General features: G+C 37.6%; 1 protein-coding gene across 3 annotated transcripts in view; it reads right to left on the reverse strand.

Moving 5' to 3' along the window:
* Positions 1-26,800, reverse strand: part of LOC139733914 (rho GTPase-activating protein 21-like) — a 115,626-nt gene that overhangs the window by 5,572 nt on the left and 83,254 nt on the right. For all 3 annotated transcript variants that reach the window (XM_071644727.1, XM_071644724.1, XM_071644726.1), the window contains 10 exons: positions 24,855-24,987; positions 24,366-24,525; positions 22,904-22,999; positions 16,102-16,230; positions 14,709-14,777; positions 3,363-3,531; positions 2,685-2,857; positions 1,996-2,151; positions 1,320-1,533; positions 264-605 (listed from right to left, as the gene is read on the reverse strand). In XM_071644727.1, coding sequence (XP_071500828.1) covers positions 264-605; positions 1,320-1,533; positions 1,996-2,151; positions 2,685-2,857; positions 3,363-3,531; positions 14,709-14,777; positions 16,102-16,230; positions 22,904-22,999; positions 24,366-24,525; positions 24,855-24,987 — 1,641 coding nt within the window. The remainder of the gene's footprint in view (positions 1-263; positions 606-1,319; positions 1,534-1,995; positions 2,152-2,684; positions 2,858-3,362; positions 3,532-14,708; positions 14,778-16,101; positions 16,231-22,903; positions 23,000-24,365; positions 24,526-24,854; positions 24,988-26,800) is intronic.

A 26,800-nucleotide genomic window follows, 5' to 3' on the forward strand; every position in this document is an offset into this window, starting at 1 on the left:
TATCCTTTTCTCTTTTTTCCCAACCTGTATCATTCAAACATTGTATACCAGGTACATAAGAATAATGTACTGTTATGAATGACCTGAAAACAATCAGAGCCTGCAATCACTACTATTGTACATTTCCTTTCCAATGAAAAGAAAAGATGAAAATATACATTACATAGATGCAGACTCATCAGGAAGCCTGCAATTTACTGCTCTGATAGTTGAATATACAGCTAGCTTCAGGACAAAATGTAGGTAAAGTTAATTCCTCATACCCATGGAAGATGTCTTCAGTGGTGGTGTCTTGTCCATCAGGTCTTCTCCATCCTCCTCCTCCTCCTCCTCCTCCTGAGCTGCCTTCTCAGCCAACGGCATTCGCTTCTTGACAGGCTTCTCACCCCGCATAGCATCACTCGGCACATCCTGCTGGCTCTCAACATCATCACTGAAGAACCAATCACAGTGCTGGATTAAACTTTCCACTATCTTGCACTGGTCAGACATGTCTGTCACCATGGTAACCATGCTGTCATCACCTGAGCGTACCAGAGTGGGGCCAAACACAATGGCTAGGTTGCGCACCTCCATGCGGTTGACATCAGCATTTGCAGCCACAACTTAAAGAACAAGGCAAAAAAAGAGAGATTGTGAATTTATTTCATGTCAATGGTCAAAGCAAAACATGGGAAGTGAGCAAAGTGATAGAAACTACAGATCTGACCAGCTTTGCAAAACTACATGTACATTTTGAGGCCACTGGAATGAACAATCAAGAAGGAACCTTTCACATTTTATTTTTAAATGTCACTAAACTTGTCAGTGTTTGAATGTAAAAACTCTGCAGAAATTCAATGGTTATGAATAATGTGATATCTTACATCTAATTTTACACAAATTAGATATGCTCTCGTTAAAATGGTTAACCTTTTGAATTCTGACAAACATGTTTCCAGAGGCAAGTCAACAGGCAATGTGAAAACATGGGTAGGACCAATATCATTTTCAAATTCAACTGTTTTGGACCTTTAGCAGGTTTATAATCCAAATGTTTCAGAGACACAAGCCTTGTGATATATTTGCCACCTTAGTATGGTAGAAATAAAGCAGATTTTTTTTTTTTAAATATTCCCTGTTGCATCTAAAATAACTGAATCTAAAATAGTTCATGTAAACCCTTCCTCCATATAAATTTTTCTGGTAAACTGTGCGCTTAGAAACATCTGTATTAAGTGCCTTATAAATGTATTGTATTATTATTATTATTATCCTCTTTGTTTTTGTTTTCTTCTTTTCCCAAATTTCTGTTCTACCAGCATTGACTACATTGTTACCTTTGAGATGATTGGCCAGGAACTTGAATGTCTCATAGTGATGGTCAGGTAGGTTGTGAATCTGTCGTCTCAAGGCCCACATCCTCTCAGAGGGTTCTTCCAGTCGATTGGCTGCAATGAAGGCTTGGTACTGGGCGTTAGGGACCAGTGGGTTGGGCAGCTTACGGAAGAAGAGCTTCAGGAGACTGCTGATCACATTCACATCTTGCCATCTCTGACAGAGGTTTGTAAGAGAGCAGGGAAACCCAGCAGTTATTACCTGCAACTATCACACTGCCTTTTATCACATGTCTCAAGTAATTCATAGTAGTCAAGATGAGCCTGAAAATTAGCAACTGAATGATTATGGCCCAGAGTTTGAGGAAGGTCAGTGGATCAGTTTACTTCATGCTGCAAAACAGCTGGTAGAAGCCCATTACTAACTTAGATTGGGTCTTTCATAAATCCACTGATGACATTTTAACCCTACTGAATATCAAAAATTTAACATAACACATTATTCTGGACACAAATACCACCAATGTAAAAGCCACAAAGGCCAACAATAGATGTACTTGTACAAAGATTGATTTCTTCTTAAAGCAAGACATTCACATTTCTTAATAGAATTTGGGCGAGACAGAAAACTCTCTGTGAAGAAATTTTTGAAGGATCAGTCATAAAATGGGACATTTACCTCATCAGTGAGATCAATCTCATCCACTCCTTTCTTCAGTTCTTCCTTAAGGTATGTGATTCCAGCTGTATTACCCGGCACTCGATACACACCCACAAATTCCAGCCCCTTGGCCTCCACGATGGAACAGCAAATTTCCACCACCATTGGTACCAGCTACAATAAAAATAATAGATACGAGGAATATCCATGCCAATATATAACAATTATACAATACACTTTAATTGCATTCAAATTTCAACAGCATGGCAGGGTGTTTAACCCGATAAAGTGGTCCTGCCTCTCATCCAACTGGACCCCATGGAAGACCAGCTTAGTGTAGGTGAATATGGGCTATCCAGCCATCTTCTCGCATGGAAAACGAACAAACAAACAAAACAAATAATGATTTGAAACTAAAGTGAATGAGATAGATATAAATGTCAAATTTACTCCATCAGACTGCAGATATTACAGACTGGTTCTTAATACATGAAAAGCACCTTGATTATGAGATAAAGATAAAATTCAGGATTGTTTTTTAAACTTGTGTTCTATTTCTCATATCCATCTTTCATATGGCTTTACAACGAAAGACATAATATCAAGAACAAGACATAACGAATTTGTCACAATCGTATGTATGAAAATACATGTTCAATATACCATCAATGTGTAGGGCAAAGCCTTGGTATAGGCGTATCACTCACCTCATTGGTGTTGGAAGATGTACACTGGTCTAGGGGGACACCAAAAGTGGCACTGGCCTGAGAGTTGTCATCAAGAGGGTGTGTGTAGCCACTGGTACGGACACGCCCACGTATGTGTCGCTTCATGCGATCAGCAAAGCTCTGGCTGGCCTTGGCCTTAGCAAGCATTTCCTCTGTTCAAGTAAAAGGGCCAAGAACATTAATGCCATACACATAGTTTATACATGAAATCTGGTACAACTATACACTGACACAAATGTCAATAAGAATTTTATATACAATGTACAGTATTCCATTTGCCAAATTCATGGTGAGATTTCTTTGCTATTAATTGGAGTAATATTGTACAAACAAAGTAATCAAATTACATCAATTTGACTGTAGAATATAATATTTATTTATATCATGTATTCACAATACTATAAATGACTTATTTCTACTGCTGGGATATATAAGACCCTACTTTACTACGTTATCTCTGTGACATGAAAGCATGCAGCTTCTAAGTTCTTCAACTGTCTTCATCCTACTTCAAAATTCTTACAATTGCCCATTGAATTTTACACCTCTCTGTTGCTTTGCATGCTCAAACTCTCCAGCTTCTTGCTACTTTTGATCTATCATTCATCATTTTTTTTTAATGTGACTTGCGTAGTAATTGGATGGAGGAAGAATTACCTTTAGCTGTGGGTCTAGGTTTGCTTTGTGTGCCACTAGGGGACACAGATTTGAAGAATTTCTTGCGGTATGAACTGGGGGACGGGGCCTTGGCTAGGTGTGAGGAGGAGATAGGTGAGTCACCCTTGCCAGACTTCTCCGATATCTGTGACAAGCTGTTCTCCTTTTCCTGTTCAATGAGAGAAAATATATCATCACTACTATATCAATCTCTTTGACATCTCACATGAAAGATACAATTTCTAAGACTCTATTATGGCATAACTTTGATCTCAGTTTATGACACACAATTTTCATGATGACCATGGTCATTATGATGACCATGTGTCATCATAATGACCATCATAATGACCATGGTCATTATGATGACCATGGTCATCATAATGACCACTTTTACACAGCACCACTTGCTTCCCAAGAAAAGACTGTATATGCACAAGAGAAACTTGTAATTATGAAGAAAAAAAATAGGAGACATTAGACTTTATTTTCATGGGCAGTCATTTGGAGAAAAGGGAAATGCATGGCATGACACACATCCTTAAATAAATATTACTTTTCATGGCATGACACACATCCTTTAATATCACTTTTCAGCATCATGTGTCCATTCTTGAGTCACTATTAAAAATGACACAAAATTGTCAGCAGCATACATCATTACCAATATCATTTATGTCAGAAATTTTGCTTCATTGTGAAAATAGGGCACAGTACTATGTATTTTGATGAAGAGCTAATATGATGCACACATGTTCCTATTGGAAGTTTTGAAACATGCACAGAATAATTTAAAGTAACAAGCCTAAAACAGTACACTATACTGTCAACACTAACACTGGGTGCACATTATGGTTGGCCATTATTACCTAAAAAGAGCTTTATTCATTGTTAATCATTCATTTCTCTTGGCTGAGGCTGGTGTACACACAAATTACCAACAATAAACACCTTGGACTGTTTTTATCAATCCCAGAAAAGAAGCACTGATTTCGAAGAACACTTTAGACATTATTCTCCTGTGTTGGCACAAGCAAAGTTAGACATAAAAGTTCCCTGCCTGTTTCTACCTTGTCTGGACAATTTGGACCATGTACAAAAAAAAAGCAAAGCTAATGTTTGAACACAGTATATTTAGGTGCATGTTTTAATAGCAGGATGTGAGATTTGATGCCCTTGATAAAGCTAGGGACTGACAGCATTTCTTGGCAAAGCCATGCACTTGCCTCCTGATAGAAGAGTGATTATAATACAATTCATTTCCAAGCCATGCTGCTGTGTGCTGTATAATCTACAAACACAGGCTAATTCTATTTCTGGCACATACAGGGGCTTTTTGGCAATCAGTGAAGAACACAGTTTTCCACAGACCCTGTATACATCGTACTTTGCTGGGGCATGACTTGGTGGGAAAATGGCTCACACATAAGAGCAACAAATCAAAATTGAGCAAAGTTTAAGAGAAGAGACTGTGAAAACCCAATCGCCAACCCCTAAAAAGTCAGTCCTGTGACACAATATGGTTAATATGTGTTTATTTTGAAGACGCCATCTTGTAATGTAACTACATAGACCAAGACACCATCTTGTAATGTAACTACATAGACCAAGACACCATTTTGTAATGTAACTACATAGACTTCTCCTGTTTTGATTTTTTTCACGAAATCATGATACATGGTGTACTTTCTTCTTGCTTTGTAAAAACAATGGGTTTCATTGTGCCTTGTAGTTAGTATGGCAAAGAGACGATCTACATGTTAATCAGCCACAGAGAAAATAATTTGGTCTAAAAATATGAAATTTGTGATGTACAATCACATGATTGGCAAACACATGACCAGCATGAGAATCGTGCAAAACGTGCCCACGGGATGTCATTCTGTACCATGTAATACGGGTCATGAGTCCTAATGTCTGCTTAGTACTATACTGGGTCCTACCTCTCATGACATTTACCAACACTGATCTTAACATAGTTACTTCCCACACACACAAGACAAGCTTACATCCAATGCACGATATGAAGTAGGGCTTAAAGACTCTGACATACACTGATGATTAAAACCTTACAACACTTTCTGTTATCAAACTACAGAAGGAAGCCAGTGCAATTAAAGGCAATCCATACCATTCTGGGAACTTTTAAGTGCAGAATATTTTGCAACATAAAATATCAGTAAATTTCTCACCAACAGAACTAGAAGGGAAATTTGAACTCAAAAACATTTGGAGGAGACATTACTACATTGTACATGCACGAGAGAACTCTTATTGGAAAAATAATAAAAAAAGGCAAAGCAGTTCATTGAAAATGTCCTAATGCACGAAGTTAGTTGTGCAAACGTTTCCAATGTTACAGTAGCAGTGCTAACACAGAATCTATAGCAATCTATATTTGACAATACAAGCAAACATACACACATACAAGCACACAAATAAAAACTATACCTCTTCAATGACAATAGTCAGCTTGTGTTCTCTGACTTCTATCTGACTCCTAGTTTCAAAGAATGGTTCCATCTTTCTCAAATAATTCCTGGGGATCCTTTGGGAGATCCAGGATGTAGTTTTGAGCACAATACCAACCAACAAATGTCACAAATCACAGAAGATATCAGAAGTCACTGATCCCAAGGTGGATAACAGCAGGTGACAACAAAAGTTCCCACAAGAAAGGCACAAGTTGAATTCTGTAAGCTTGTCAAGATGATATCAGATACAGGAAGCTAAGAGATAAATGCCAACAATGGTAGGAGTCAATGCAGCCACAGTGTGTTCTATCAGGGTCAACCATCCTACTACCAGCATCCCAATGTTATCATGCATTAAATGTCAACATCACATTCAAATGCATGACTTTATAGGGCTGCTCCACGGACAGGGAGCAAAGGGTGATGATTGGACAGATAGGAATGGGACTGAGGCTGTCCTCTTCCACAACAACAGAAGGAAAAACCATCACGGCTGGCATGATGGGGGTTGGAGTGCCCGGCAGGCATCGTCCATCCTGGAAAACGGCTCTACCTCTCACGGTAGCCAGAAGCCCGCACGCTTTGTTTGCCTATCATAATCGTAAAAACTGCATTTCAGAGAAGCACAGCCAGACATTGGGTGATGTAGAGTTCAAGAGCAATCTGACTATCTCCAAAACTATGGAGAAATCACACACAATGGATGTCAACAAACACTGACAAGGATCAACAAATCATAATTTTCAGGAGACAACACAGCAGCTAGCCCCGCTATGAAGTGTCAATGTGTCCTCCAAGATATACCAGCAGAAAGAGGAGGATGAAATATGACATCAAGGTGTACTAAGGAGAAGAGGCCAGTGATTGGTGGAAACAGGTCTTAAGTAGTGGATGACAGGAAGCTGTCTGGAGTAGTAGCCAACATTAGAGAGATTGCTTGCATAGTGACAAGTTCACACATCTCTCATATCCAGTGTAAGCCACTGAAGGCCAGCCAGTATAGAGTCTCAACCTATGTACAACCTATCTATCCCTCAGCCTCATCCCTGCTATACCTCATTACTCTTCCCATGTGATAATAGTATCATACACTGAAGGTGAAGGGCAGCAGCATGCTTCTCTCTTAGGGGAAGCATCACAAGTATTCCAAATATTCATGGCAAAATATCTGAAAAACATGACTTTTGGCATCTGATGCACATATTACATGCTTACAGATGATGGAATATTATAATTCCATAAGCAGATATGGATACAGTGACAAAGATAGAAAAAACAATTTGCTGAGATGTAGCAACATACACAGCTACATTCTTGTACTCTGAGGGTATATTATGCATGTGTAAGTGTGTGTTGTGAATGCTAATCTAGTACAGAATGGTAAGGAGCCTTTCTAATTCTTGGGAGATAAACTAATCACAATGAAACGATTTACTCAGCTTCAAAATAGAGGAGTTTGTGATCCACATCATGGCCAAAATAATGGCCAAATATGTTTTCTTATGTTTTTGTTGCAGTGTTGCAACACACATGCTGTATACACACACACAAATAATAACCTTGCAGCTAAAAAAGCCTCACATTATCAATGTACTGAGCATCTTTCTTCTCCTCCAATCATGACAAATATCTACACACTTTGTGTTAAATTCTTTATAATTATGTACCATTCTTTACAACAATATAATTGTAGTTTGCTTTGACTTGAGAAGCAGAATAACTGCAAACCAACACTGTGTCAGGCTCTGGTATTAGACGACAGCTTATACACATATGAACCTGATGTCAGAATGATAGACTATGGCTGTGTTTATCTCATTCAAAAGATTAAACTATGTTTCAAAACACATTTCAAAAGGTGTAATACGAACATGGTTTGAAACACATTTCTCTAGATGCCATATTCACTTAAACATCTAACTGAGATGCCTGTTTATGTAAACATCTAGTCAAAATTCACGAGTTGTCACTAAAAGCTGCTTTGTGCTATTTGACCCGTGAAGTAAAAATCTAAAGCAATGTGATGTAACATGTTTCAAAACAGATTATTATCTACTCCACAGAAAGACGCTTGAGGCTCTAATGCATTTCAAATTGTCCTTTTGGGCTTTTCAAATGGTGTTTCTAATCGCAAATGAAAACACTGAATATTTGTCTATTGCCAGAAAATGGAATGAACATATGTTTAGGATGGTGATTACACCTCACAACATTTTTTTAGATAAATGCTGCTAAAGTCATGATTGCAGGTTTCAATAATTATTTGAAGAATACTGTCACAGGATATTTTAGTCCTCAAAAATGGAATCACACATGTGGCACACAGTTTGAAAGGATATCTACAGATACATCTAACATTAAACTATTACCTGCCATGCCCCTGCATACTGCACTGTGATAAACTCAGCAAAAAAAGTGTGCACATTTAGAGTAGATGAGAATGTACATATTGTACAATGTAAGATGTTCCACAGTATGTATATTACAATCTCATTCTTCTATCAAATACTAGATTAATGTAGAAGTTTGTATCATGCAGTCTGGGTTCCAAACGAGCTGAATTCCATGCAGCCATATGATTCATATCCCTGAAGAGTTCCTTATGGTCTCATTTTGTTAATTAATCAATTTTAAATAATCCATGTAGGGCTTCCCTAGTAAACCATTAGGTACAATGTAAGTGGGAACAGGCAGAAATTGGGGACAAAGTATAAGCAATGCATTTAAGAAGTGACAGAGTAACTGGTTCTCTCCACAGACTTTACTACTTACCCTGAAAGGAAAGACGGCAGCAAAAAACATAGGACCCATGGCTCTTCACACAGTGCTCTGAATACACAATTGTAGGTCTGAGAAGAATGTAAGCCTTGCTAGAGTGAAGTCAATCAAGTCTGTGTGATGCTTAGTGTAACAGGTGATGTCAGTTTCCATAGAAACACAGGAACTTCCTTCTAACGATTGACGATGGGACTGAAATTCACTGCCAAGAATCCCGCTGCTTGTTAATTTGTAAGTATCCTGCAGTTAAACTGCCTGCTGTAATGCTGCTCATTTCCTGTACCCGGTAGGCAAAGTTGGCAACAATTCCTCAAAATACGATGGCAATACTTCTCAAGATCAGACGTTGAAGCAAACAGTAGACAAAACTTTGCCTCACAGCCTCACCAATGTCACCAGAAGTCTTTTCTTAGCATTTTTTTTTTCTCTAACTGTGCCAAGTTCGCATGGAAAATGATAGCCAGATGAGCTTGACAAGGCCGTCTTCTCCAGTACTGCACAGCCAGTGAATCAAGAGGCTGCGGTGCTTGGATGGTTTCAGTCAAGGAAGATACTCAGCAGCCTACACATCACCACGTCAGAATGACGTCTCAACATTTCTATGACGGCGCATGCAAACAAGTCAGTAAATGAATGTCTATATTTGTAGATTCTGATTTCTTCTACCACCTCAAATATGGCTTCCTTGGGAATCAAATCAGAGTAGGCTCAGTCAAAATTCTCTGACACAATGGCACAGCAGAGGAATCAATTCCAAATAACATTGTCAAGTTCAATCAGAATGGAAAGCAGAAGTCTTTCTGTCCAGCCTACAGCAGAAGTCTTTCCGTCCACCCTACAGCATAAACCTTCCAGAGAATACAACTTGAAAGCTACATGGGTGTAATTATTTCACACTTCCTGACTGCTGTAACAACCTCCAGCTCTTTTTTCACTCACTCCTTGCAAACCACCTCTCAGTAAACCATGAGATGGCTGCTAATCAGTCTGGGAGAACATTGCCATATATGCTCTCATAACAACCATGTTCACTTCAGGAGGTAGGAAGAGGGAAGGTGTCAATTAGAATCTTGGCCAAGAGTTCTTCTTTTACCCATGGCACAAGCAGCTATACAGACTTCAAAGAAATCGCCTCTGCACCACAGCAGACTGACCACTATCACCACAATTCTTGGACATGTCATCACTTCACCCACACAACTGTTCTTCTGAATCATCATTAAAAATCAAGACATACAAAAGAAATACAAGATTGAAAGTGCAGTGTCAAAGCTGCTAGCCTTTCCAGAAATAAAAACAACAACAAAAAATCTTATGCTAGCTTTCATTTTCACTGCAGGAAAAAAGAATTTTATTTCACGCCTTGTTTGGACAGACTATTTTTAACACACTATTCAACACTAAATATAATTTGTAGCGGTAGTGTGTTGGTAGCGGTTATGTATTGGTAGTGGTAATTAACACATAGAATTCACATCTCTTCATGAATATCTTCATGTTTACCTCAAAATATTTAATGGGCCACATCGGAAAGGATTGAATCTGAAGTATCATGTTATGAATTACTCTGTCCTCCCTGAGAATTGTATATAGCTACATGTATGTAACAATCACACAACATTCAGTCATCTTCTCTATCACTTTGGAATCTATTCATAATAATATCCCCTCCCCCCCCCCCCCCCCCCCCAAATGACCAACACTTCACATCACTTTCACTCCTAGCACCCATTTGGCTTCTATGGTGTGATAAAAGTGTGACGTCCCTTGTTTGGAGCTGATGCAATACAGCAGCACTAGCCAACAAGTTCCGGTCAATTCCGCAGCCAAGAATGTGGCAGCCATGACAGGTGCAATGTATGTTTCATCCACTGAGGCATTCCAGCCAGTGGCAGAGAGAGATGGGAGTTAGCAGTGGGTGCCAGAATCACCCAACCAGAGAGTAAGGGGAAAAATGCCTGGCCGGTCATCCCCCCCCCCCCCCCCCCCAACACCTTCCCCCTCCTTCTCCCAATGTCAGACTGGGGCTGTGATCTGAAGTCAGATGATGCTATACAAGGCAGGAGAGACAGGAGGATGTGAGGCTTGATATCACAGCCACCACACCATGACAGTCAATGTACTTTCAAAGTGGGGAATGGGGCCAGGGAAAGTACGGTGAAAGTCATTCTAAATATAAGCACCATTTAATAACACAGTCTAAAAGAGGATCTTTATGCAGCCTTGAAAACCCAAGATAGACTTCTAGAATCTGGCAGACTGTGCTTTTAATTTCTGAGGTTGCACTTGTTCACAAAAAAGTAATATTAACTAAATAAAAATTTGCACTCGCTAATCTGTTTAAAAAAACAATCAATTATGCCGAATTTTGTTTGTTTGTTTGTTTGTTTGTTTGTTTTGCTAATATTGTGTATTTCCATTCCCAGTTGGAAACGAGAGAGGGAAAAAGCTACCTCAACAAATTAGATTAATGCGAGCAATGAAATGGCAACATCAAATGAATTACAAGGAATATAATCAGTCATGGGAATAAAAGGCATAGCATTGTGGCAACATCTGATTATCTATTGTGTCATTATATACAATGTATATATGACTTCAATATTACCAAATGTAGAATAAATGTAAAGATATTTGGAGAATACAGCAAGCTACCACCATAATCAACATCAAGTATTGAAGAAAAAAAAAATAACAATCCTGATGTTTGTCAGTAAATAGCAGTATGTAGGATCTGTCAGAGTACATGGACTATCTATCCCCTGCTAACAACATCATCACAAGTCTCCCTAGCAGTATATTAACACTTTTGGGCTTACAGCTTTCAATCCACATAAATATTGCTTTGGGACATGCTTCTTTTCATAACTTTTACGTTGAAGAATTCATAATTTTTGATGAATTTATAATTTTGTAAAAGAACTTTTACAAAATAACATGTCATAAATGAAGCCTGATTATTTTTTTTTCTTTTTTATGAAACACAAAGAGGTATGTTATTACTTTTCATTATCAGTACGAAAGAAACCACTATGTGTAGCACAATTGCCTATGAGGTTTGATACAAAAATTATTTTTGACTGAGTCTTTAAACATCATTAAATCTAAAGCAAAAAAAAAAATCTTAACAGCCGACAACTATTTAAATCATTTAAAGGGTGCAAACAATCTATATGAATGCTTTTGCAATAGTTGTTGCTGTGTGATACACAATAGAATGTTACAAGAATGAGTGTAAAAATAGTCTTTTTATCAAAAGTAAAATGTGTCTTGTATAGAAGCATTGTTAAAGATAAGAACACTGAGATCACATGAGACAAACAAAACCAGGTAGTGGGTGAAAGTGGAAGTACCTAATGGTCCAACAAGAATCCACAGGAAGTAATAAAAGAGATCCTGACTGTCAGTTCTATAGTTCACTCTAACATTTCTCAGTTTACACTGATACTGGCAACTACACATAAAAATGAGAACGCCTGCAAAATGATGAAGACATTAATAGAAGTGGGAATACGTATGTCATATATGGGATGAAGGGCTATCGATAATTCTACTATGCACTGCTTGAAAGAATGTATGAAACCAGAAGTACAGTCAAACCTGCCTTAGCGGCCACCTCTCTATAGCGGCCACCTGTCTATAGCGGCCACTGAAAAATCCCCCCGAGAGAAAAGCCATGTTAAAGACCCTGTATATAGCGGCCACCTGTCTAACGCGGCCAGCGGCCACAAATTTTGTTTCCCGCGGTAGATTTTAACCTGTCTATAGCGGCCAAAAACCCGATGGAGCCGTAGCCGAGCTGATAATTTAGGGTGTTTTTCTGCTTTTTAGCTGTGCCAGTCATTTCTGGGCAACATTCAGTGATCGCCACCGTTGCATTCATCACTTATTCAGTCACAATAATGCACTAATTCATGACTGTGCACATGCTACATCTAGTGTACTGTGCAACAATTTCATAAACACCGGCATTGTGCTATGCATGATACACACGTGTGCATACGTACACACATAAATGTACATGTATACAACGATGATACATGTACATGTAGGCAATGCACACAAAGTTGGATTACCTGTCTATAGCGGCCACCTGTCTATAACGGCCACTTTTTCCGTATCCCTTGGGTGGCCGCTATAGACAGGTTTGACTGTATGTGCATATTGTCTTACACCAGAAGTATGCGCATATTGCCTTACAATGTGTCTGACCATTCATCATCACTTAACACTACTTGCTTGAAATGCATAATTTGTACATGTCACTACTCAAATTGCTTTTTATATGCTAAGTGTGAAGGGAGCCCTAATATCATTATCAATTTCCAATTTATAAAGAATTCAAATTTTTGGCTTAGCATAAACTAATGAATGCACTTTTAACTTCGCTTGATTATGTGCTGATTTTTACCTTTGATGGGTCCATTTTAAATGACTGTGTCTTTGAGCATGTATTTATTGTTGCTTTCTTTTGATGACTTGAGAATAGTTTGGGAGGGGGGGGGGCAGAAAGCACTGTACACCCTTAGAGTTATTTCACACACTCTTTTTCACACTGACCTATCTTGATGCATTATTACATCACCAATTACCTTCTTGTTTATTTATACAGCAAATGCAGGCTTTTCTATGCTACATATGAAACTGTGATCATTCGTTCACCCTGAATATGAATTCATTATAGCTAGAAAGATACTTGCATGAAATGTAAGTCAATAAATATATTTCTTGAAACCCAAGAAGCATTTGATGTCTACTTGGCATATGGAATAACATTGTGAAACTAATATAATGTATGAACAAATGTTAGAAGGGACACTGTTCTTGCAATGTAACACAGAGGTCTTTATGAAAGAGGGCAGTGTGCCAATAGTGTTGTACGCGTATTCTTACACTGGTCATACAATGTATGTGTACACGCAGGTATGGCACAATTCATGTCAGCCTATTGCTGCTATTAATTGTACTCAAGAGGTCATAGACTTTACGTCCCATGAGCAACTTGGAACCTACTACAGCTGTATGTTAGTCAAGCCTTCTTAACATCTTTGCCAGTATGGGTGATATCAATCCCTGTACTAGAGATTGATCTAAGGGGAGTATTAAGACTACACCCAAACAAGTCATGAATACTAACAATGTGCTGACATAATGAGACACCCAATCGGTGAAACTGAGAAGGTTGTGATCCACAATTCAAGTCATACAAGACCTTGGTGATATCACCTGACATTTACACTGCACTCAATATCTAGAGAGAGCCCCTTCAGCTAAGCCCATGCTATTATGACACGTGTTGTGAATATCAAGTCTGCATTGTCTTGGGATTATCATCCAACATACATAAGTAGAAGAAGAATCAGAGAGAGGTGTTTCATACTTGTTTCTAGAGATTGATCTCAAATCTGTCAATGTTATCTAGGACTGCGAACTCACTGAAACCAAAGACCTTCACATTAAGGATGAGAGTACTGCAGTCCAACAGAAATATGAAGACAAACCCTCAATGAGGTCTCAGAGATATCATCCCTGAACAATGACAGCTTGATTTCCTTTCCATCTACATAGCATCCTGTGTGACTAGACTTTAACAGCATCACAAATACAGTGAAGCAGAGAGTAGGTAAACTCTTACTTTAGTACAAGTCATTACTCTCAGCTCACACAGCACTGGAACTTATGAGAAGAAAAGACATGGAATCTGATAACAATCAAAAGTGTCTGGTCAAATGGTTAACTAAGAAAGATTAAAGGTTTTACTTCTGGGTCTCGTGACAACACAACCTACTACGATTTGTTTAAAGTTTTTATTTCCAAATGGAAAATAATGTAATAAGCAAGATGGCATACATTGGAAGTGCAAAACTTGTGAAGGATACAATGAGAATATGATGACATTGTTTTGTTCTAAAGAATCCACAGGTTTCTTAATTCAGTGTTTTATGAGCATCAGGTACTTCCAATTGGATATAAATCCGTCCCTTCATGTTCCCTCACCAATGGCTGTCTTTGTTGCCTTGGAGCATGTTAACTCCCTTCTTCATATCCATAATGAAAGTATAACATTTCCTAATATCACTGGTTCTATACTCACGCTTTGGCTTGGATTGTTGTGTTCTTGCATCACCTTAATCCATGCCAGCATCGTATCCCTATCACTGACCTATGGAGGAAAACACAAACAAAAATCAAGTAAGAGCAGAGAGAAAAAAATTCTTCCTATCCTTGTGACAGGTGGCAATGTATGTCATCCAGAAAACCACACCATTATTAGCTTGCCCATCTAGGACAGGTTCATATTCACACCATAAGGCATGTTAATCCTATGAAGCCCAGGACAAGACTGGCTGTTTATCTCATAAGAGCCAGTTAACACGATTATATCCACTGTCAGCTCACAGGATATGATGCCCTACTTATGTATCCTAGCCACAGCCTACACAAAGAGGTTAATCCACGAACTTGTCACGTCACAACTTATTGTGAAAGGTACTGTGGTAGCAAACAATGCATTACCAGCTTTAAGACCAACACACTTTTATTTAAAGAAAAGACGTGGTCTTCAGCTCTTGTCTACTGTAATCAACTGCTGGCTGTCCACACAGATATACACATACGTAAAGTATCTTTCAAACCGTATCAGCTGAATTCAATACAGGAAATGATATGATCAATGTTTAAGACAAAACAGACAGCTTTTCAAGGCTGAAAGAAGGGATGTGGGGTCATACAGGTTATAAACAGTCAAGAAAGAATTTGTGATGCAATAATATGCAGACTTGATAAAAATCTGTAGATGATATTTATAACATGTAGAGTTGGAGAAATGACAGAAGGTAATTGAATGTAGCATATCAATCAGAAAACTACAAAACAAAATTTAGCACTAAATCCAGTCATATAGCCAGTAAAAAAAAAAAAAAAGTATGAAAGCATCCTATCATATGTACATGAAAAGTATAAAACAAGACATTTCATTATCTTGACAGTTATGAAAGACTTGTTGTTCACAGGTAGAAGCCATTTATTAAAGCAAGGAATTAAGTAACACACAACCAAAAATTGAAGAAGGTATCGTAGGAAAAACAGCCTTATATATCCATGAGAGAGACAAACAAGTACATGCCTGGGGATAAAGGCATGAAAATACTTCACACACAAGGATGCAAGTTAAAATTAGAAAAGCCATGATAATAATAATGCTGGAGGGAAAAACTGCACAGACACTCACAAGCCATGTAGCTGTTAGGAGCATCAAATATTTTCAAGGTGTCATAAAAGTATTTATGTGCCACAAATATAGCAAAAGTTTCCTGTTTACTTTTAAAAGAAGTGCACAAATGCAAAATATCATCTTGTGCTGGCTTGCTGGAGTAAGAGAAATTCAATAGAAGAACAGGAAATTGAATTAATGTTAACTATTGAAAAACAGAATTTAAAAAGGGTATTGAATGAGAGGAAATGAGAATAAAAAATGTATAAAATACCTGCAGTAGAATTGTAAGGCCAATGCTATTGGTGAGTTTGATGACATTCCTTCTCTTCTTGATGTACTCATAGGCAATACCAACATTGGAGCCATTGAGACTAATAGGTTGATCCAACAGGCTCAGAGGCTGAAAGAGAAAAGGTAAGAGAGTTTGGAAGTATTATTTATTTTGGCACAAGAATAACCACACAAGCAAATCAATAGTGAAATCTACAGCAGGGTAAATGCTAACACTGGACTGCCACTGTGAAAAAAAACAACAACAACAAATAAATGAATAAATGAATGAATGAATGAATGAATGAATGAATAAATAAATAAATAAATAAATAAATGATAATTAAATTAATAATAAGTAATAATAATAATAACAATAATGATAATAATAACAGAGAAAACAAAAGAAGTACAAATATGCATACATAAAAATGAATAAGTGCATAGACCTGTAGTCATACAAAGAAGTCCTGAAAGGGAAAATCTAGTATACGAAATGATAGTTATCACATTGTGTGATCCACAGAAAGCAGAAGTATACATCTTCATTTGTTGGCAATGAAATACATCTGTACATAGTGTAGAAGAGTTTTAGAGATGAACTAATATGCACTCAAATGAGATTCCTAGAGGGGTCTAGATAAACAAAACAAAAATCACACAGATAGTGTAATCAAGGAAGCAGTGCAAATTTATTTTGTACTGCTACTATTCTGGACAACAACAAAAAAAATCCCAGATGAATGCGAAAAATGTATCACAGACCTTTCATCAAAGTACATGAATGTGGTCTCGGGCAAGACAGCAGAAATGAAGACATTAACCTCAAAGGTATGTTTAAGACATTATCTTTGATGGCACCAAGTATTTAAAGTCTTTAGGCCCATTCTTCGATACAGCTCTCACATCATGTAATATGAAGGGTGACATGAAGCTATGTCAAACACATGCCTCATTAAACAACGCTCATCTGCTGTACAATGTGAATTAGTGAGTATATACAGTCTGTAACAAAATGAGCAGGATATGACGAGAACAACCTTGTAAAGAGATAGAGTGGAAGTGACAAATGTGCTGTTTAATTAATAACGTCCCATACGGCAAAACGGATGTAGACATAATACATTTCCTTATTTCCTGTTATTACACGACCCTATAGGTTACATGGCTTACAAATTGAAATAGATTCTCATGGCTCATCCTAACACATTAGAGTGAAAGTGCAGTACATATTTGGGTCACTATAAATACAAGTATATTATATCTATATATTTATAATATGTAGGGTGTGGATATCCTCCAGAAACTGTATCTAAAGTACAGTTCTATTTCACGTTATATTGACTTTGATGAATTGAGTAAAACAGAATGGTAAAGTTCTACGAGAATTGGACATACAATGTACATGTAAAAAGGTGAAAGTTCCAGCAGAATCAGACATAAAATACAAGGGTAATAGAATTTTGAAGTCCCATGCATGTCTGAAAATAGTAAGATTTGATGAATAAGACCATGATGCATCATCTCACCATTCTGACATTGGTTCTCACACAAACTTTTAATTTACAAATATCATGCTTTCTATTGAATAATGTAGCAGCTTATAATCATGGCATCCTCCAAGTCACCATTGCTTAGTCGTCACAACACTACAATAATTTGATTTAAAAAAAGACACAAGTTTTCTTGTTGCTTTCATTTGAAAACAGGAAATTAAGTAAAAATTTGGCAGTAGGTTAGTGGGAGATGGATAAAGGATGACATCTGATCTAATTTGCATATTTCATTGCAACTCATATTCCTATTCAATAAAAACATTCTACTAACTTTTAAATCCCAAAACTTGTTAATCTCATGTCAAACTCTAACAAAACTTGTCATTCCCTTTGTTTAATTTGACTCTATCATCAGAATCAACTTGAAAAAGAAGAGGAATTGCAATTATTTATAACTTAACTGCGATAAAGCTCTACTGATTTAATAAACATCAAACAAATTTAACCCAATTTGGTTAACAAATACTATCTAAGAAACATTTATAGTTTTACTTTCTGTGTGTGTGTGTGTGTGTGTGTGTGTGTGTGTGTGTGTTTTCTGCTATTTTTAGAATTTTTAGCAGGCATCTTCTCCACTGTCCTTACTGAATGACACATGTGTTTGCAAAAAAGAAAGAAAAAATAGGATCTTAACACATCTACCTAATCACTACTGATGAATGCACATCAATTTGTGTTTGAAGCTAAACAACCAGCTGTTTCAAGTGACAAGAAAATTGCAAATGAGCCAAAAATGCTGAGGCTATATGCTGGATTCAGTCTGAAAACTCTTAGCCACACTGTATCAAAGACAGCACATAGAGTGTGTGTACAACTAAAGCCTGGTGGGCATGAGCCACGACAAATTGGAGTGTGGCCATGACATTTACTTGCCAACCGTCCAAGAAAATCCCTGGGGTATCCAGAGTGATGGCTCACCTGAGGTAAGACTGACAAGACACCCTGATGTAGACAGATTAATTCTATGTCCATAACACGTTCCCCTTTTTGCTATAAGTACCCTGACTCTGTACTCAAGGCACTTTATTCAGCTGGTGTAACACTTGGTTTACCGGTAATAGGGAAGATGACATCGTGCAAAATGCCACTATATCAACATCAGCAGTATGTAGCAATCAGCTACACAAAGCCATCAATTCTTTGTGCCAGGCTTGGGATATTTTACAAGATATCTGACAAAACTGCAATACAAGCACGCTGAAAACTGATATATATGCCAGCATCTCCTTTAGAAGCTGTTGAAAACAAAACAAAACAAAATAATCACACAGGTTCTCACCACTTGAAATCCTTGATGTTCCGTTTATACACATTTAAGATGGGCTACTACTATTAACAAAACATGCTATCAGTATCAAAGACATGGAAATGTGATATTCCTTCCTCCATCCAGACCGACTTCTGATTTGCTAATCAATCACATACAAACAAAATTACAGCATCATGTTATCAAACTGTATCCACACAATCCCATCAAAACTGCACTCCACCTCTGAGTCTGCTCAACAAGCAGTTTGTTGATACTACAAAATAGAGGCTCCAATAAGCATAGCTCAAGCACTTCCTAGTTTTCTTCAATTAAAATGGGATTCCTATCAATATCAGCTCCAGAATGGCACAACACCCAAGGTACTCCACAGCCTGTTCTATTGATCACATACGTAGGGTAGATTCCAGAAGTACATGTAGAAGAGACAAACTTTCATTGTTCATCATGGAACAACTCACAGTCAGACTGAACTTCAAACCTTGTTCTGCTAATATCCCACACTGTACAAGACTTTGCACGTGGTAAAACTAGCACTGCTTCCTTCTCCACAGAGAGAGAGAGAGAGAGAAAACTTGGTGGACGGGGAATATATAAACATATGTCCATATCAGTTATATCCGCACAGTATTTCCTGCAACACTATCTACCTCCCCCTTATCTCTAGTTGCATTTTTTCTTCAGCTGACAGAGTTGCCTCTCTCATATTCATAAAATCCAAATTGAGTCTCTGTACCATATATATACCTTGAAGGAAGTAACATGTGCTAAAACTACTGTGTTCCAAATATGCTAAAACATGCAGTAACATAAAGGATTTGTGGACTTTGGAATGTTTCGATATAAAACAAATCAAATGTAACCTGTTAATATTATGGATAGGTTGAAGTACTGACCATGAAGTTTGTTTTTTGGTTTCTTTTTCTTTTTCTTTTTTTTTCTTTTTTTTTTGTCACGAGTTCCTATCTTGAAACCCGTTCCGTACGGGAATCTTGCAGCCTGCCTATTAAGTCTCTGAGCATTTCAGAATTCAGTATGGAAAGGCTGAGCAATGTCTATATCCAAATCTTGGTTTCAATGGTTATTTTTCACTTTTCAGAAATTCTGAACACTGACTATGCACTTAAAACATTCTTATCAGCTTCCTGTCAATATTACAAGGATTTGTGCTTTTTATTTTCTGACATGACACGATATGATCAAGACTTCATGTCCATGTGAAAATTGCTTTCTTTATTAAACAGTAAAAGTAAAATTTTAAAAAAAGAAAACTTTCTCAGTACTTGAGGTGAGTCACCTTTTCTTTCACCTTTTTCTTTGTGCTTCAACAGGAACCACAGACAATAATTCCCTGATCTATGGTATCAATGACCAAACTTCAATCGAGGTAGACTGAGGTAGGCAGGATATACTGGCTTCATGAGGGATTAAGACAGGAAATGGGACACACATAATTTGCTCTTGTGTTTGTTCTCACCTTCTCTCATTTCTTGTTTCTATTTCAAAGTATAGAATACAAAGAAAACCTGAAACTTGAACATAGCAAAAACTTGATATAACTATTAGAAAGAAAGGGCCAAAACAACTTTTATTTTGAGGGTATACTGATAGATCTAAAGACTCATCATGCAAAAAGAAGAGTGGAAAGAACAGTCTTTATGAGAAAGAATCATGAGTAAGATTTATGTGTGTGGCTGTGTGTATGAGGTAGCCCCCCCCCCCCCCCCCCCCCCAATTGCAAAATACTCTGTAACTTGGTATAAGAAATCTATTAAAAGAAATGAGGCCTATGGATCACACATAAGACATTAAACTGAATATCATGCTTCACAATGTAAATGGCAAGACACTGCAGGGAGTATTATCTATGAGAAAAAGAAGGCAGATTTGACTATGATGGACCTTCATACAATATGTTATAGGGATCCATCATGATATGCAGCTCTCAGAGCCCACACAGAAATGTGAGATGGCAGCGGATTGTCTACTGAGGGCAGCATCACCAAAAACAGCAGGCGTGAAGAGTTTATAACGATGCACCCACATTCAACAGTATATGTCATGAAACACCACCTGGATGGCACAAACAAGACACCCACCAAAATGTGACCTTTGACCTTATGAAAGGCGGACAGCTGGGAGCAGCATTTAAAAAAAAAAAAAAAAAAAGAGATCACCATGATACAAGTTTACATACATTTTGAAAACACACACACAAAAAAAAACCAGAAATGTGGCTGATAGAGCACCAACACGAAAATAATATAACATGGTGCAAGCTTTTTATCTAATTAAAGGCAGAACATTGGGGCCAGCATAAATCTTAACTAGCAGTAGAGATCAAGATTTGGCAATGATACATGTACATCTCTATAAAATAAACTTGACTGAAATCCATTGAGAAATGTGGCCAATAGAGGGCAGACAAAGAGAACTAGAAATCTCAACAATTTTGTATACACAGATAGGAGTGAGGGCACTATACAGACTGTTTCTGGTTGCTAGATTTTTAAATAGCACATTTCCATATAAAAATTGAACAAAATCCACCAAGAAATGTAGCTCATAGGCCACATACACACAGACAGTGACTAAAATGTGACCTTTGACCCTATTAAAGATAGAACACTATGGGCAGCATCACCAAAAAACAATAAGTTTGGCCATGATGCACCTCCATAAAGAGTTTTGAAGAAAAACAAATATCTAGAAATGTGTATGATATATTAAAGGCACACAAGAAATACAACATGGTGGCAGACTTCAGCCCTGTAAATGGCGGAACACTGGGGGCATCATCATCAGATTTGACAAGAAAGGCCTCTGTACAAAACTTCAACAAAATCTGTCAAGAAATGAGGCTAGTAAAGCTGACACAAGCAGACCATCTAAAATCAATCTTTCTTGTGTATGTGAAACAAAACGAATGAGCATGCTACCACCAAAATCACAGGGGACTAGATTTCTTTTTTCACTTTTTGATACACCTTCATACCCAATTTTAAGAAAATTTGTCATGAACTGTGGCCAGTATTAGGCACACTTTAACGTGAAGAAGCAGTGTCATTAGCATAACACTGCTAAATCACAAGTATCCTCCAGCACCATGTATCAGGTGATACAATGAAAGAACTGATAACTGGTAATTCTCATCAAACACCATGGAACAGATGTATGTTTACTGTGACCTTCCGTAGAGAAATCAGGAGTGCTGTAAAACACACTACTAATCACATACGATGTCTGTATTTTTCAAGGAATTCAGAGTGCATATCAAATATGAGTAAAGACTCATGACTGATTTTTTTGAAAATATATTTGTACAATAAATCTATCCAACCCATTATATAAACCAAAGCACTTCATTCCACTGAACAAAATGCATTTTAAATGCCACCTACTAGTTGTGATTCCTCTGTTATCTGAAACATCTGCATAGAACAATATTACACAAGTACTGCACAAGTACAAACCGGCATAATTTCCAGTTGAAATACCATGTATTTTTCTATGAATCTATTGTGATACAGGTCTGAATAGTAAATAAACATTTTCAGTACTAAGGATATGACAGGTAGATTAATAATGTACATGATACACCCTTACTGCCGTAATACTTAAAAATTATATGCCTAAACTGCTAGAATGTCTGCAACATCAGTGTGTCAGTCACTGAGTTAATCAAAAGTCAAATCAGATTATTACACAGATGATGCAGAGCTTATAATGATCAGACTGCAACAAAACATTGTCTTCTTGAACGTTCTAACAGCAACCAAACATGCTACCTCCAGCCATCATTTAATCAGCCTCATATCAAATATAATCTGACAATTTCAGAATGTGCATCTACAGTTCAACACCACTCTAACAGGGTTCAATATGAAATAGCCAGAGGTAAGAGTACCACAAGGTAAAGTACCAAAGCTCAATGTACAAGAGGTAAAGTGAATGATGAATCGGTCGTCCTATAAACTCACCGATGATGGGTCTCTCTCTTCCTTCATGAGGAAAAGTTTGTTGACCTGTCCCTTGAGGACAGCCCACACAGGTTTCCAGGACCGACTGGAGGCCAGCTGGGAGGTGAAAAAAAGAAAAAGAAAAAAAAAAGAGAATATTGTAAGTCCGATTCTCCATCACAGTCCAACAGTCAGACTTGAATCATGAGATGAACAGCTTTGTGCAGCCTTCCTGGTGAAGGCAAACATTGAAGATGTTGACTGGAGAGGGGGGTGTTCACATTTAGCAAGTTATCATGCTATTGAGTGAAGATTTCATGACCAACATGTTTTCTAAACCTTCCTGAAATAGCCCAAGGTTCTGACATTGTTGTAATGGAGGTTGATGAACCAATCAAAGAACAGAATAAATGCATGGTGTATCTCTGGTCAGTCTTTGTCCACTCAGAAGTCTGTCTGTTACTACTAACCCGTAGAGGACGAGTCCCAAGTATACTCAGGCAGGTGTCTATGGGAAATGCATATTGTAGTAAAATCAGTCCGTCCTCACTGGATTACTGTAAAAGTTGATATTTTCCCGCGACTAATTTTTCGCGCTTGGCCGGGTAAGAAGAGTTTCGCGTGTTTTTAATTCCGCGGAATCAAGACATCACGCACAGGAACATATGGCAAGCAAAAATATTCCCATGCTTTTATTTTCGCGCTAGTTTCTGGTTGCGCGAAATGCGCGAAAATTTCGACACCGCGAAAATTTCCACTTTTACAGTAACAGCTACTATAAAATGGTAAATATGGATAATAATCCAATGGCCAGCTGAAAGCAATAACAAGGTCAGTCTTTCATTTTGCCTAACATTCCCCGCGGGCATAAGTTTTTATTAATTACCAGTGCTAAGACCGGTACTAACGACCACTCAGAGATATCACTGCTCAAATATGTGGCTTTGTTCATTTAGTTGGCTTGCCATACGTAATCATGCTCACTGATGTCACACTTGCATACTTTAACCCATTGAAGACGAGTCCCGAGTATACTCAGGCACATGTCTACAGGAAATGCGTGTTGTAGCAAAATCAGCCCGTCCTCAATGGGTTAACAGCATGCACTCTATCAGTTCAGTGTACACTAAATCACTTATTTACTCTATACAATTTCGAAGTTTATGTTCAGCGTGTTGAACATTACTTCAGACATTGTGGCTTTCGAGCAAGTTCTACATGTAATTGAATGATACTCAACCATAAAGCTAAATCAAAATAAGTTCAAAGACCCATTTTATAAAACAAAGAAAGAACGGGTTCAAGTTTGAGATGTTAGCGGAGTTGCAGGACACTCTTGTACATTCACCATGTCATGCAACATACGTGAGGCTGCACCTTGTGCATGTTGCACCATTGTAAATACCCTCGAGTGCACGGCATCTCCACTAATGCACTCTCACCTGTGCATTATTCGAATATACGATTCTATGAGCTAGCTTACCTTGATGTTCATTGGCCCTTCTTTGATATTAGGTTCGCTACCAAGCAGCTCGATGATGGATGGTCGCCGCGGTTGTGTGGCTTCAACCACCTTTGGTGTGCCTTCCCCAAAAAAGGATTTCAGTTTTCGAATACTGGCATTACGCTTTGGTGTTATTTTCCTGAAAAAGACAAAACAAGCAACAACAACAAAAAACATTACTTAAAATATTTTTTTTTTCAAACAAAAATTAGACAAATCAAAGATTGTTTGAATCACATACTCAGATGTCAGAGTTGCACCTTTCAAACATTCATAAAAGAAATTTGGTGTAGTTACACCTTACCCCTGTAGCAAGAGAAGTTCCTGTACAATGAGGATCACTGACGATATTTCACTAGGACATCACACCTTGTGAACACAGCAAAATTGGCGTACGCTTTATTAAAGAAGTGATGAAGGGAGCTGACAGAATGAGAGATTCTATCAATCACAGTCTAATGTACTCACTCTCTGGTAGGCCGTTCACCTTCCTGTGATGAAGTCACGCTCCCAGAGTCCCCCTGTTCATCATCCTCTCCGTCTGAGCCTGTGGCACGCAAGTAAGATGTCCTACGCACCAACCGCTGCCTTCCGCTGGAACCTGGCCACAGAGAACAAAAATCGGATCACAGTATTGTCTTGGGATGAGAGAAGCATTGATTAGAAGCACTACAAATCATGATGTTCCATTGTCTATCATTTCTTCATTTGACATGCAGGCCACATAAGAGGCAACATACCATGTCAAAGAATTCTCAAGAGTTTCTCAAAGCGCTCACACTTCTGTTACTGCGCCATCCAACAATGGAAATTGAAAAGTTTCATGGACAAAATCACTCAATATTGATTTGAGATCAATCTAAAGTGGTTGGCCAGATTTTGAGTGCTATGCAGTGAGTGAGCCAGTGGGTGGCATGCTCATCACGACATGATCCTGTCGAAGCAAATCATAGTCTTTTGAACTGTTCAAACAAAAATAGCTTGACGTGAAGATAAGGTATATCCATAGAAGGCTAACATGCATAAAATGAAAGACACTAATACCCTGTTGAGTAACCACACCCTAGATTCATTTCTAAGATATGACCATTTTATCACTGAGTGGCTTTGAATGCAGGAAATGGCATATTTGAGAGATGACATACACTTTGTATGTGTGTCAAACCAGCAGAGTAAAGCCCTCATTAATGCCTGAAATCTAGTATTGCATGTGATTTTAACTTGATACACCATTTAAAGGGGAATACAGTAACTTTTGGAGGGCTATCTTGATCACTTGTTTCAGTAATTATCAGACAATATAATGATCCAGGACCTACAATTTGTATACTCTGACATACAGATGATCTTAGCCAAGATATCATTTGTACACATTGGGTGTTTTATGTTGTTTAGTTAATCAATGACATGCTTGAATCATTAAATAAGAAGAGTATCAATTCATATTCATACAATGTATGATACAAGCTTTCACTTAATTGCCAGTTCTCATACAAATTTTATCATAATCACTAGATCTGAATGGTATTCATTTGCTTGATTCTTCAAGGAGTGTGTATTTACATAAAGAAAACACTCAACACGACAAGACCATGTACAATTAAAAAGATATAATTTTATGTGAATTTAAAATCATAATCTGGTTCAGTCAAGTCAATATGGTGAAGTGATAAGACATGCATAACTGCAGAGGGAAGTGATACACTGTAGCATTCATTCAAAGCGCAAGTAATAATAATACATGGTCGTGGGGGGGGGGGGGGCAGGGGTTACAGAATAACTTCTATAAACTCAGGGAAACATAACGTTGAAAAACTTGAATGACACTTAATATCTAATTATACATACACCCACACACATACCACATTAATGCACACATTACCATGATCAGTGAAAGCATGAATGATGTTAAATCTACGCCTCCACCATTTCTCATATATTGTTATACCACAGGTAATGAAAATCTATTTCTGCAAATTAAAAGATGATTATCACTGACAGAATATTTTAACCAATTATTCTACATATCATCATGGACAGCAATATTTAGTGTAGAGATGAATTTTTACTGAAACAATGACCAAAATAAGATTCAAAAGATATGGGGAAAAGAAAACCAATTTATCAGCTTTATGACTGTTGTGACATTATCTACAACGCTACACTACTCCTGATAAAACTATTTATTCTTTGAAGAAAATCTTGTTTATAATAGCACTGAGAGCAAACAGAGAGACAAAATCAACATAAAATCAACATGAAATCAACATAAAATCAACGTGAAATCAACATATCAAACTTAAATACATGATTCCCTTTTCATACTATATTTTTTTTTTTAAATCAATCAACCATCTTCCACATCACTTGCATATTAAAGTGTACACCTGTATGGAAAATTCATGAAATGTCTG

This window comes from Diadema antillarum, unplaced genomic scaffold (assembly GCF_040938485.1).
Source record: "Diadema antillarum isolate AM-2024a unplaced genomic scaffold, OU_Dant_1.0 seq00000503_RagTag, whole genome shotgun sequence".
Taxonomy (NCBI): domain Eukaryota; kingdom Metazoa; phylum Echinodermata; class Echinoidea; order Diadematoida; family Diadematidae; genus Diadema; species Diadema antillarum.